The 15,000-nt window shown below is 37.7% G+C and overlaps 1 protein-coding gene across 2 annotated transcripts in view; it reads right to left on the reverse strand.

Moving 5' to 3' along the window:
- LOC106867052 (nuclear protein localization protein 4 homolog) overlaps positions 1 to 15,000 on the reverse strand; it is a 63,355-nt gene that overhangs the window by 31,049 nt on the left and 17,306 nt on the right. For both annotated transcript variants that reach the window (XM_089355121.1, XM_089355120.1), the window contains exon 2: positions 2,560 to 2,643. Coding sequence is in view for 1 of the 2 variants with exons in the window: in XM_089355120.1 (XP_089211246.1) it covers positions 2,560 to 2,643 (84 nt within the window). In the remaining variant the exon portion in view is untranslated. The remainder of the gene's footprint in view (positions 1 to 2,559; positions 2,644 to 15,000) is intronic.

Raw genomic sequence — 15,000 nt, forward strand, 5'->3', positions numbered from 1 at the left:
GCCATGAACATAAAGCTATACCAGTTAGGAAATTGTCAAGTATTATAGTCAAACCACAGATCTACTTTTTTGTCTGGGCACAAAGTTGTTTAGTTAGTATTGAACTACAGCAGCCCCCATTATTGTAATATATATTATGTACATTATTTACATTCAACGGATATTTGTCTTCATCTTGTTTGTTATTAACACAACAATTTCCCACGGGCATATGGCATAGTGGTTAAGAGCGTGGGTTACTAACCCCAAGATTTCGAGTTCGATTCCAAGTAGTGACATGAACAATAATAATAATAACATCGAAAAATACCTTAGGAATGAGAACCCAAGTTCAAAATTTCCCCCAAGACACCCGAAGAAGGCTGGAGGGTATATCAGCCGAAACGTTGTGTTAATAACAAACAAGATGAGGACAAATATCCGTTGAATGTAAATTATGTAAATAATGCACATAATTCCTCATCTCTTAAATATAGAACTGTAATATATTATGTAGTTTAAAGGGTTTCACACCTGAAAGGACATCCAAATATAACACAAGAAATGAAAGTCACCTGAAAATAATGGAGTTTTACCCTCCCTTTTAATGGTTTAGAAGAGGAAAGATAGTACCCATAACCATTTTCATGGCTTCTGAGAATATTGGGAAAAAAGCACTTCTCATAGTTAGCCATAGTATTAGGTTGGTAACTAAGTTCCCACTGTTTCTTTAAATTTAAATTTTTTAAAAGGTTTAATAAAAAATAACAACTAATTAATCAATAATGTATTCACCCTTGTTTACAACTTCTTCCCAATGTTCAACAAGATTTTCAATACCTCGTTGGTAGAAATCACCAGATTTCGACTCGGAGAATTGATCCAATCAAGCTCTCAATTCTGCATCAGTATTGGACAAAACTCCGCGCATAGCATTTGAAAGAGATCGAAAGAGGTGGAAATTCATTGGTGCCAAATCAGGAGAGTACGGCAGGTGTGGCAGCACTTCCCAGCCATGCGTTTGAATGGCTTCCTTGGTCATATTGGCGATATGAGGGCGGGCATTGTCGTACAGCAGAAGAACTCCATGCTGACGATTAGGTCTTTTCTTTTGAATAGCCATGTTGAGTCGTTCCATCTGTTGAACACAGAGTTCCGCGTTGACCGTTTGGTTTTGTTCAAGCAATTCGTAATGGATAATCCCTTCCCAGTCCCAAACGCACAACATCGTTTTATGCGGATGAAGATCTTGTTTTATACGCTGTGTCGCTTGTTTACCGGGGCTAAACCATTCCTTACGCTGCTTCATATTGATGTACAGGCACCATTTGTCGTCGCCAGTAACAATTCGGTAAAGAAATCGTTGCTTGTGTTCATGAGTTGAGTGGTGACAAGCAAGCAAACCAGCGGAGATTGTTGATTGTTGATTTTTGTTGTTGTTACTTAAAGCATGCAGAACCCATGCTCCATACTTCTGAACCTTTCTCATCGAGTGAAGATGCTTCTCTATAGCAGTGTGGGAGCATTCCATTTTCTCTGCCAGTTCCCTTGTCGTTTGACGAGAATTTTCATGCAAATTTGGTTTAATCGTTCTTCATCAAACTCAACTGGACGACCAGAACGAGGTACGTCTTTGAGGTCAAAATTTCCATTTTTGAACTTGGCATACCAATCACAAGTGGTTTTTTTCAGCTATGGTACCCTCTCCATACACAGCTCAAATGTCGTGAGCAGCTTTTGCAGCCTTAGAACCTTGATTAGAAGCAAAAAGAAAGGTGTCGAAAATGCTCGTTTTTCTTAACTTGTCATTCCATTTTAATGATCTGAGAATAAACAAAAATTAACTAAAATTAACTAGAAAAAAAAACAAAATAGATTCCAAAATGATTCAAAAATAGAATTCTCGAAAAAAAAATAGATTCCAAAATTTAAAAACGCAATAAATTCCAAAATTTTAAAAAACGGCGGGAACTTAGTTGCCAACCCAATATATCAAGTACATCAAGATATGAAGCTGGTTTGAGACTTGACCTGAATGTTTGCAAAAGGGTGGACTCTGACATGGTGGTTGTTAAGTTCCACTGAGCAACTTTGATTAAAAAAAAAAACTATCATAATAACACATACAACAATTATTAATGTCAAAAGTAGCCTCATTTTATTGCTTGGCTTTTCTGTACTAACAGGAGTTGGATAAATCTACTACAAAGAACCCTTCATAGATCTGAATCCAGTGCAATCATTTTTCAATAACCTCAAGTCCAAGCAAACTGCTTCTTTCCAGACTTCTTTGGCTTATTTCAATGATAACTATCTTCCACCATTACCCAGGCTATATTTTCACTCAGCTTCTGTCATTCATTCACAACATGTATCTAAAGTAATAGCCATCCCATCAGCACACATCTGCTAACATCCTTCTTTCAACTTCCATAAGTTCAACCTAAATTATAAGTTAACATTATACATTCAATGAACCTTTTCAACTTATTTCTTTGAAATCACTGCCCAAGTCAAACGGTATAGAAAATGGCTTATTAAGAAAAACATAAAAGAAAAAGAAAGAAAACAGGGAGAAACCTTATTTAAAAAGTTGCTGATTTTTTCAGAGCCTGAAGATTGGATGCGTTTTGTGCCATGTTCCGGAGACTGAATCCGCACAACCTGAAAGAACAAACAAGTTGGAACAAATTTCTCATCCAGTTCATAAAAAAAAAAATTTATTTTTAACTGAAAATATTACAACTACAGTTCCGAGATATGCTTTTACTAGAACAATAAAAATTTATTACATTCACATTATTTACAATGGACAGATAGGTGTCCTCACCTTGTTTGTTTTACCACAACGTTTTGGCTGATGTACTCTCCAGCCTTCATCAGGTGTTCTGGTGGAATTTCGAACCCAACCCTTTACTTGACTAATGAGGTGCTCTCTTCTCATTCCTAAGGTATTCTTTTTGTTGATGTTATTTTTTGTAGATATTATTTTCCAAGTCCCAGTTCAGTCCCAGACAAGATAACAACAAACAAGGTGAGGACACCTAAATGTCCATTGTAAATAATATACATAATTCCTCATCTCAGAAATATAGAATAGTAATTTATTACATTGTTAACCACATAATACAGGTACCATATTTTTTCACATTTATTTTCCTTAGTTTATGATTGATAGTCATGAACACGCATGCTTATTTCATTAAGTTCAATGGTTATATTAGCCATATCATTTACAATAAAAGGGTTAAAAAGAATTGCATTTACACAATAAATATTAACAAATTCAACCAGAGCAAAATGAATGCAGCATATAAAAATGCAATACCTGAAAGCAGAAAATATAACCATCAAAACATACTGTAAACAAGAACATTCAGAGAGCACAAACCTCCGCCAAGGCAACTCTCAATGATTAGCCAGAGATGATTTTTAAAATGAGAATATCTGAAATAAACGACTGCTCTCACAAATGAAAATACTAAAAATGAACCCAAACCGCTCTCAAAAGTTAAGTAAAAAGATCGATCCCAATAGTAGTCAGGGAATGTGAAGGTGGGTGTGTAGGCTATGTTTGAAATGCTGTGTGTGAGTCGTCTGCAGTGGGAACAGGGACAGTTTTCTCTATGAAGGCATTTTTTAGTCTATCCCTTGATATAATGTCTTTACAACCATTAAGGTCTATAGTGAAAAATTTATCTGTGCATGAAAGAAAAGGGAAAGGATCAACATACAGTGCTGTTAACGGAGGTTTAACAACATCATTGCGCACAAAAACCTGAGTCCAAGGAGTAAAGCTTCCTTCAAGGCAGAGCTAGAAATGCAATTGTCAAGTAGGTAAGAGGTTTTAAATAGGTGCGATATATTCAAAATTGGTAAAAGTAAAAATTGTTGAGGATAAATTAAATTTATTATTGTTACTGAATATGTTAGTGTTATTCAATTTCAGAACGGTTTTGCTGCCATTTGTTTATGTAGTTTGATTTCTTTATCCAACAGCTTCTAACTAAGATTGAGACGCGAGTAAAATCAATAATAGAGAAATGAAAATAAAACTCTGGAAACAGCCTGAGTTTTTGCTGTCTCGTGGCAATGTTAAATCCTTTTGTTAAATTATGTTACCCTAAATCCCAAAATTCTGTCTCCTCGTTAAGAATTCAAATACCCAATTCTATCTCATTATTATCATCATCAATATTCTTTCACACTGGCAGCCTGAGTTTTTGCCTGTCTCGCAGCAATGTTAAACCCATTCATTAAATTATGTTACCCAAAATCCTGTCTCCTCGTGTTCTATCTTTGACCAAACTAACTCTGATCTTTTTCTTTCTCTCTCTCTGTTTCAATAATCACTTGCTTCTCCCAACAATTTACCTCTGCTTCCCCCACCCACCCAATATAAACTAGCTTATTCAGATTCCCCTACCTTATATTTTAACATCTCGCCAAAAGGAAAAGATCAGATATTCAGATAAGCAACCTTGTTTTACAACCTAGTACATCTAAACCTCTTTTTTCAGCGCAGATCATTAATTACCTTATTAGTTCATTTCATTATCTATCAATGTAAACACAGTTTCGCCTTCTACGCTGTATGTTTAGAGACAAAAAAAAAAAACTTAAGATTCCTTTACTGGATCCAACTCCCCCTCTCTCTCCCTCTCTTTCATGCTCATTTTTTATTATTATTATTATTATTATTATTATTGTCATTTATTCATTCATTTGTCTAATTTTGTCACAGTTTGGCTGACTGAAAACTCTTGGTTATAGCTCTTGTTAACAATTCAAATGCCCAATTCTATATCATTATTATCATCAATATTCTCTCACACCAGCAGCCTAAGTTTTTGCTGTTTCACGGTGCTCCCACCCTTCCCACCCCCACCAACTGTACCGGAAGTCTCTATCCTCTGACCTCTATCGGATGTCTCTCCCATGAACACCTCCAAAGGCTTACTGTTCCCCTATCGCTACTTAGGTTTTATCTCCTATGTAATGTTGTGATTATGTACCACATAAAAATGACAGTGTAGTGTATGCAGGTTGAAGGCTATTGTATGTTTATGAGTTCTGCCAAATGTGAGCTTTCTTTTCGGGTACATGACGCTGCTGTCCCCCATCACAGGGTTTCATGGGCCCACACCTCCCACACCCTCAAGGTTGGCACACTGAAAGGTAAGTCTGATGAGATTGTTGAGATGCTTGAATGGAGACAGTAGACAGATTTGCGCTGCATCCAAGAAGTAAGGCGGAGAGGAAGTTCTGCCAGGTTCCTCACAGGCAAAGAACACAGGTATAAGATTTTCTAGGCAGGGAACACTGATAGGGTCGGAGGTGTGGGTATACTTTTTGTGGGGCAATGGGTTGATAAGGTAATTGAGGTAGTCAGAGTCTGTGATAGAAAACTTAAGATTAAATTACTGCTGCAACATGAGTTACCAACCATTATCTCGGCCTATGCCCCTCAGCCAGGGCAACCTGATGAATGGAAAGACCAATTTTATGACACCCTCTTGCAGACTACCTCGTCGATGAATGACAGGGACCTTCTCTTTGTGGCTGGCAATTTCAATGCGCATGTTGGACAACATGCAGGGGACTTCCATGGCATACATGGAGGCTATGGTTTTGGATCCCACAATGAGGAGAGAGCCAGGCTGCTGGAGTTCTGTGATGCAAATGATCTTATGGTCTGTAATACTAACTTCAGGAAACCTGCCAGTCACCTATTCACCTACCAATCTGGTGGACACACTAGTCAGTTTGACCACATTCTCACCAGGAAACGGGAAAGATGGCTATTTATGAATGCCAAAATCTTCCCAGGTGAAGAATGCACCCCACAACATAGATTAGTAGTTAGTGACTTCAGGATCAGGGCTAAATGGATACCCAGAAGACGACCAGCATGGAGAAGAAGGGTCTGGAAGCTTAAGGATCCTGTGAATGGAGAGAGATTTAGAGATGTATTACTCAAACCTTTTGATGAAAAAGAGGTGGATATAGCATCACATGATGTGTAAGGCAACTTGAGGTTTCTACAGGACAACCTGTTGAGGGCTACTGCCCAGATCTATGGATGGTGCAAAGTTTCCTCCCGACCAAAGGTAATGTGGTGGTGGAACAATGTAGTTGACACAGCCATTAGAGAAAAGCAACTGGCATGGAAGGACTGGAAGAGTGGTGATAGCACGGAATTGTATCAGATTGCCAGAAGGGAAGCTAGCAGACAGGTTTATCTAGCCAGAGGGGAAGCAGATGAGAAAAAATTTGCCATTGTTCTGTATTGTGAGGACTGAAGAAATAAAGTGCTTCTTGTTGCAAGACAGTGTGTGAGAGAGAAATGTGATGTCATAGGAGAGAAATGTGTCTGCATGGATGATGGCTCACTTGCATTTAATGAAGCTGCAAAGAGAGAGACTTAGAGACACCACTATGAAAGGTTGCTAAATGAAAAGAATGAATCAGAGAAAGAGAGTCTGTCAAATATCAACCCAACAGAGGGACCAGCTATCCTAATTGACAGTACCTTGGTAGATAAAGCAATTAAGAGTATGAAGACAGGGAAAGCCCCCGGCCCATCAGGAATCACTGCAGAGATGCTTAAAATAACTGGCGGTGTTGGCTATAGTCTAGTTACCTATATTGTCAATCAGGTGATACATGAAAGGGTCATTACTAATGACTGATGTAGCAACACCATAGTCAACTGCTTCAAAGGTAAAGGTGATGCATTAGATACAAATAATTACAGAGGTATCAAGTTGTTGGATCAGGTAATGAAAGTCACGGAGAGGGTCACAGTTCAACCATTTAGGGAGATAGTCAGTCTAGATGATATGCAATCTGGGTTTGTCCCAGGGAAAAGCACCACTGATGCTATATTTCTGGTAAGACAGCTGCAGGAGAAATTCCTAGCCAAAGATAAACCTCTGTATCAGGCTTTCGTTGACATGGAGAAAGCCTTTGACATAGTCCCCCAATTCCTTATCTGGTAGTCAATGCAGAAATTAGGGATAGATGAATGGTTAGTGAGAGCTGTACAAGCCATGTACAGAGATGCAGTCAGTAAGGTGAGGGTTGGCAACGAGTACAGTGAAGAATTCTGGGTAGGGGTCCACCAATGATCAATCCTCAGCTCCATCTTATTCACCACAGTCCTCCAAGCAATAACAGAGGAATTCAAGACAGGATGCCCCTGGGAGCTTCTCTTTGCTGATGATGACTTTGCTCTAATAGCTGAGTCATTACCAGAACTAGAGAAGTTTCAGGTGTGGGAGCAAGGTCTAGAATCGAAGGGCCTTAGAGTCAATCTAGCAAAAACCAAAGTCTTAATAAAGTAGGAAGGCAGACAAACCACAAATCCTTTCAGGTAGATGGCCCTATTCGATCTGTAGAAAAGGAGTAGGTAGAAACTCCATAACATGTACTCGGTGTAAGTTATGGACACATAAGAGGTGCAGCAATATCAAAGGAAGGCTAACTGGAAAGATAGACTTTCATCATCATCATCATCATCATCGTTTAACGTACGCTTTCCATGCTGTCATGGGTTGGACGGTTTGACTGAGGACTGGCGAGCCAGATGGCTACAATCTGATCTGGCAGAGTTTCTACAGATGGATGCCCTTCCTAATGCCAACCACTCCGAGAATGTAGTGGGTGCTCTTACGTGCCACCAGCACGAGGGCCAGTCTGGCGGTACTGGCAACGGCCATGCTCAAATGGTGTTTTTTACGTGCAACCTGCACAGGAGCCAGTCCAGTGGCACTGGCAATGACCTCACTCAAATGTTATTTTTCATCTGCCACCGGCACAAGTACCAGTAAGGCAACGCTGATAACGATCACACTCGAATAGTACTTTTTACGTGCCACCTGCACAGGAGGCAGTTAGCATTCCTGGCAACGATCATACTCGGATGCCAGTCAGGCCATGCAATCATCAGACACGTCAGCGAATTTGATTTCGGTTTCACTTGCCTCAGCAGGTCTTCGCAAGCAGAGTTTAGTGTCCAACGAAAGAAAGGTACACGTAAGTGGGCTGGTTACACCACTGGCATAGGCCACGGGTTATGGCCTCACTTGGCTTGCCGGGTCGGAGCAATAAAAACTGAAAATGTGCAGGAAACACCTTCTGTCAAATGGTAAGGGGAAAAACTACAAGTAGTTGGTAGTTTCCGTTACCTAGGTGACCAAGTCAGTAGCAGGGGCAGGTGCTCTGAGAGTGTAGCTGCTGGAATAAGAATAGCCTAGGCAAAGTTCAGAGAGCTACTACCTCTGCTGGTGACAAAGGGCCTCTAGCTCAGAGTAAAAGGTAGACTGTATGACTCGTGTACAAACAGCCATGCTTCATGGCAGTGAAACATGGGCTGTGACTGCTGAAGACATGCGTAAGCTTGCAAAGAATGAAGCTGGCATGCTCCACTTGATGTGTAATGTCAGTGTGCATAAACGACAGAGTGTAAGCAGCCTCAGAGAAAAGTTGAACTTAAGAAGCATCAGATGAGGTGTGCAAGAGAGACAACTGCACTGGTATGGTCATGTGTTGCATATGGATGAGGACAGCTGTGTGAAAAAGTGTCACACCCTAGCAGTAGAAAGAACCTGTTGAAAAGGTAGACCCAGGAAGACCTGGGATGAGGTGATGAAGCACGACTATCGAACATTGGGCTTCAACGAGTTGATGACAAGCAACCAAGGCCTTTGGAGATATGCTGTGCATGAGAAGACCTGGTAAGTCAAGTGAGACATTAACTGTGGCCTATGCCAGTGTAGCATAACCAGCCCATTTAAGAGTACACTTCAATCCTTGGGCAATAATCTACAATTGCGAAAACTTGTTGAGGCAAGTGAAATCATTGTCATGGCAGCTGACAGTACCACCTGATTGGCATCAATGCCAGTGGCACATAAAAAGCACCATTCAAGCGTGGTTGATGCCAGTGTCGCCTGACTAGTACCATGCCAGTGGCAGGTTAAAAGCACCATTCGAGTGTGATCGTTACAAGTGCTGCCTGACTGGCTCCCATACCAGTGGCATGTAAGGAGCACCATTCGAGTGTGGTCAATGCTAGTGCCATCTCACTGGCTCCTGTGCTGGTGGCATGTAAAAAGCACAATTTGAGCATGGTCACTGCCAGTACTGCCTCACTGGCTCCTATTCTGGTGGCACATGAAAAGCACCATCCAAGCATGGTTCATGCCAACACCACTCGACTGGCCTTCGTGCCAGTGACACGCAAAAAACAGTGTTTTAAAAAAGATTGTTAAATTTTCAGATTAACACTCGCACGATTTTTCACTACAGTGTTAGAGTTGGGGTTTCAGGATCAGGGTTAGAGTTTGGTAGGTAATCGTGCAGGTGTTAATCTCAAGATTTACGAAAAGATTTTCCAAAAAGCTTAGTTTGTAGGGAATAAATGCTTATCGATCGTATTTGAAAACGATGTGTGGCTATTTTTTTTTTTTTGTTATCATGGTGAAAGACGAGTAAGAAATAACTTACAATTCCCGCCAATTAGAATGAGATATGTATGTATATATGTATGTAGTATGAAAATGAAATCATTAAAGTGAAACTATCTGTCATTACACTATCGAAATGTGATTGTTTCAGTTTTGATACTGTAATAGTTTTCTTTTACTGTCAGTGTTTCTCCTTCCTTTCTTTTTGTATTTGTTGTTGGAATGTTCAGAAAGGTTCATAAGAGAAAGTAGAAGTTGAAAGGATTTGTAAAGGTAGTAGGAAGAGGAAATTAGATTTTATTAGGTGGGGGGAAATGTTTATTTGTGTAGTTTTATGGATTTTATTCGTTATTAGGAGTTATTTTGAGTGAAGAAATGACGCAGTGACCTAACTAATTGTATTTAGAATATTAATTCTGATTCTTTAATCCAAGAAATTTGGAATTGTGTAAATGTATGAATTTTAAACATACACACACACACACAGAAAATCTGCCTTTTATAGATAAGATATATATGTGTGTGTGTGTGTGTGTGTGTGTGTGTGTGTGTGTGTGCGCGGGTGACACATAAAATACACCAGTTTGAGCATGGCCATTGCCAGTACCCGCCTGACTGGCCTTCGTAGGATTTTCAAGCGAAATCGTTGCCAGTGCCCCTGGACTGGCTCTTGTGCGGGTGACACATAAAATACACCAGTTTGAGTGTGGCCGTTGCCAGTACTGCCTGACTGGCCTTTGTAGGATTTTCGAGCGAGATCGTTACCAGTGCCCCTGGACTGGCTCTTGTGCGGGTGACACATAAAATGCACCATTTTGAGCGTGGCCGTTGCCAGTACCGCCTGACTGGCCTTCGTGTGGGTGACACGTAAAAGCACCCACTACACTCTCTGAGTGGTTGGCGCTAGGAAGGGCATCTAGCTGTAGAAACTCTGCCAAATCAGATTGGAGCCTGGTGTTGTCATCCGGTTTCACCAGTCCTCAGTCAAATCGTCCAACCCATGCTAGCATGGAAAGCGGACGTTAAACAATGATGATGATGATGATGATATATATATATATAAATATATATATATACATATATATATATATATATATATATATATGTATATGTATATATGTATATATATATATATATGTATATGTATATATATGTATATATATATATATATATATATATATATATATGTATATATATGTATATATATATATATATATGTATATGTATATATATATATGTATATGTATATATATATATATATATGTATATGTATATATATATATATATATATATATATATATATATATATATATATATATATATGTAAGAATCTGGCAGGCGTGAAGTGGATTCGATCCACTATACACAAATCTGAATCAACACTGCTTCAGAACTTTTCCCGCGGTGGAACAACGGTGGTTTTCGAAGCGGTGTCTCCACCACTTGACCCTTTTCTGACCTCTTCTACTCCATCAAATCTAGAATAGAATCCTTTGTTCTCACTAGCTATAAAAACAGGACACTCTGAGCAAACTTCCTCTTTCTCTCTTTAGTCACCAGCAGTGATGCCTCGACAGCTTGGTCGCTGGTCGGTGGCAACTGGGCATCTGAAGCCATGGACACAAGCAGGCATACGAGCTAGCAATTCCTTTTCTCTATAATACTACCATCTTTCTCTATGTAAATACAACTATGAAAAAGGTACATACAGATACAGGCCAAAATTCTTAACCTTGCACGTTTTATATACAAACTGTTATGCTATTACACTGGCCTACCCGTTGTGGTATGGCAACATACAAAGTAACGGTAAATAAACATTTCTATAAAATTGTTGATCATCTTCATCATTCACATGTGAAGTCTCTTATGTTATAGTATATAATATATATATTTTGTGTCGACCGTGCAACGCGTTAAAAGGAGCCTGTTCCATCCGTTACCATTCTCCTTTGGTTCACACAGTCGTTCTCTACAAACCATTACAAGTGGGGACCCCGAACAAGAGAATCACAGCCTTCACAAATACATAACCGTTACATTTGGTGACCCTTCAACGTTAACATCTTTGAACCGTTACATATATATATATATATATATATATATATATATATATATTACCGTCTCTGATGAAGGGATACATTGAATTTTCCCTGAAACAGCTATAAGACTTTCATCATCGTCATCATCATCGTTTAACGTCCGCTTTCCATGCTGGCATGGGTTGGACAATTTGACTGAGGACTGGTAAAACCAGATGGCAACACCAGGCTCCAATCTAATTTGGCAGAGTTTCTACAGCTGGATGCCCTTCCTAACGCCAACCACTCAGAGAGTGTAGTGGGTGCTTTTACGTGTCACCCGCACGAAGGCCAGTCAGGCGGTACTGGCAACGGTCACGCTCGAAATGGTGTCTTTTATGTGCCATTGGTCGCATTATCGTTTTCTCTCTTTATACATATATATATATGTATATATATATATATATATATGTATATACATATATAGGTATATATGTATATATATATATATATATGTATATGTATATATATAGGTATATATGTATATATATATATATATATATATATGTATATGTATATATATATATATATATATATGTATATGTATATATATATATATATATATGTATATGTATATATATATATATATATATATATATATATATATGTATATGTATATATATATATATATATATATGTATATGTATATATATATATATATGTATATGTATATATATATATATATATATATATATATATGTATATGTATATATATATATATATGTATATATATATATATATATATGTATATATATATATATATATGTATATGTATATATATATATATATATATATGTATATGTATATATATATATATATATATATGTATATGTATATATATATATATATATGTATATGTATATATATATATGTATATATATATATATATATATATATATGTATATGTATATATATATATATATATATATATATATATGTATATGTATATATATATATATATATATATATATATATATATATATATATATATATATATATATATATATATATATATATATATATATATATATGTATTATGTATATATATATATATATATATATATATATGTATATGTATATATATATATATATATATATATATATATATATATATATATATGTATATGTATATATATATATATATATATATATATATATATATATGTATATGTATATATATATATATATATATATATATGTGTGTATGTATATATATATATATATATATATATGTATATGTATATATATATATATATATATATATATATATATATATAGATATATATATATATATATATATGTATATATATATGTATATATATATATATATGTATATGTATTTATAGATATATATATGTATGTATATATATATAGCTATATATATATGTATATGTATTTATAGAGATATATATGTATATATATATATATGTATTTATAGATATATATATGTATATATATATATATATGTATTTATAGATATATATATGTATTTATAGATATATATATATATGTATATGTATTTATAGATATATATATATATGTATATGTATTTATTTATATATATATATATGTATATGTATTTATTTATATATATATATATATATATATATATATATATATATATAGTGTAAAGTCCCTGGCAGGTGTAAAGTCCCCTCTCGACCCAGGGTAACGTGGTGGTGGAACAAGGAGGTAGACGGGGCTATTAGACAAAAGAAACAGGCTTGGCAGGATTGGAAGAACGGTGGTAGCAGGGAATTGTACCAATCTGCCAGAAGGGAAACTAGGCGACAGGTTTATTTAGCCAGAGGGGAAGCAGATAAGAAAAGATTTGCCAATGTTCTGCGCCGTGAGGACCAAAGACTCGAGGTATTTCGTGTTGCAAGACAGTGTAGGAGAGAGAATAGTGATGTCATAGGAGAGAAATGTGTTCGCATGGATGATGGCACGCTTCGCACTAAATGAGGCTGCAAAGAAAGAGGTCTGGAGATGCAACTACGATAGATTGCTTAATAAAGAGAATGAATGGGAGAAAGAGAGCCTGCTGTATGTCGACCCAACAGAGGGACCAGCTATCCAAGTTGACAGTACCAGGGTAGATAAAGCAATTAAGAGTATGAAGACAGGGAAAGCCCCCGGCCCATCACGAATCACTGCAGAGATGCTCAAAATATCTGGCAGTGTTGGCTACAGCCTAGTCACCCGTATTACAAACCAGGTGATACACGAAGGAGTCATACCCAATGACTGGTGTAGCAGCACCATAGTCAACTGCTACAAAAGTAAAGGTGACGCTTTAGATACAAATAATTACAGAGGCATCAAGCTGTTAGATCAGGTTATGAAAGTTACGGAGAGGGTCATAGCCCAACTAATTAGGGAGCGAATCAATTTAGATGAGATGCAGTTTGGGTTCGTGCCAAGTAAAAGCACCACTGATGCCATATTTCTAGTGAGACAGCTGCAGGAGAAATACCTAGCCAAGGATAAACCTCTGTATCTGGCCTTCGTTGACATGGAGAAAGCCTTTGACAGGGCCCCCCGATCCCTTATCTGGTGGTCAATGAAGAAACTTGGGATAGAAGAATGGTTAGTGAGAGCTGTGCAAGCCATGTACAAAGATGCTGCCAGTAAGGTGAGGGTTGGAAATGAGTACAGTAATGAATTCCGGGTAGAGGTAGGGGTCCACCAAGGTTCTGTCCTCAGCCCCCTCCTATTTATCATAGTCCTCCAGGCGATCAGAGGAATTCAAGACAGGTTGCCCCTGGGAGCTCCTCTATGCTGATGACCTTGCACTAATTGCGGAGTCACTATCAGAACTAGAGAAGTTTCAGGTGTGGAAGCAAGGACTAGAATCGAAGGGCCTTAGAGTCAACCTAGCAAAAACCAAAATCCTAATAAGTAGAAAGGTAGATAAAACACAAACCCCTTCAGGTAGATGGCCCTGCTCAGTATGTAGAAAAGGAGTAGGTAGTAACTCTATAAGATGTACCCGGTGCAAGCTATGGACACATAAGAGGTGCAGCAACATCAAAGGCAGGTTAACTAGCAAGTTAGTTTTTGTTTGTGGTAGATGTTCAGGTGCAATAAAGACTGTAAACAAACAGGAAACAACTACTATCTCATTCCAGGGTGAAAAACTAGAGGTAGTCGATAGCTTCCGCTATCTGGGCGACCAAGTTAGTAGTGGGGGTGGGTGCGCTGAAAGTGTAGCTGCTAGAATAAGAATAGCCTGGGCAAAGTTTAGAGAGCTCTTACCCCTGCTGGCGACAAATGGACTCCCACTCAGAGTAAAAGGCAGACTGTATGACGCATGTGTACGAACAGCCATGCTACATGGCAGTGAAACATGGGCTGTGACTGCTGAGGACATGCGTAAGCTCGCAAGGAATGAAGCCAGTATGCTCCGCTGGATGTGTAATGTCAGTGTGCATACCCGTCAGAGTGTAAGTATCTTGAGAGAAAAGCTG

This window comes from Octopus bimaculoides, chromosome 7 (assembly GCF_046866305.1).
Source record: "Octopus bimaculoides isolate indiv1 chromosome 7, ASM4686630v1, whole genome shotgun sequence".
Classification (NCBI taxonomy): Eukaryota; Metazoa; Mollusca; class Cephalopoda; order Octopoda; family Octopodidae; genus Octopus; species Octopus bimaculoides.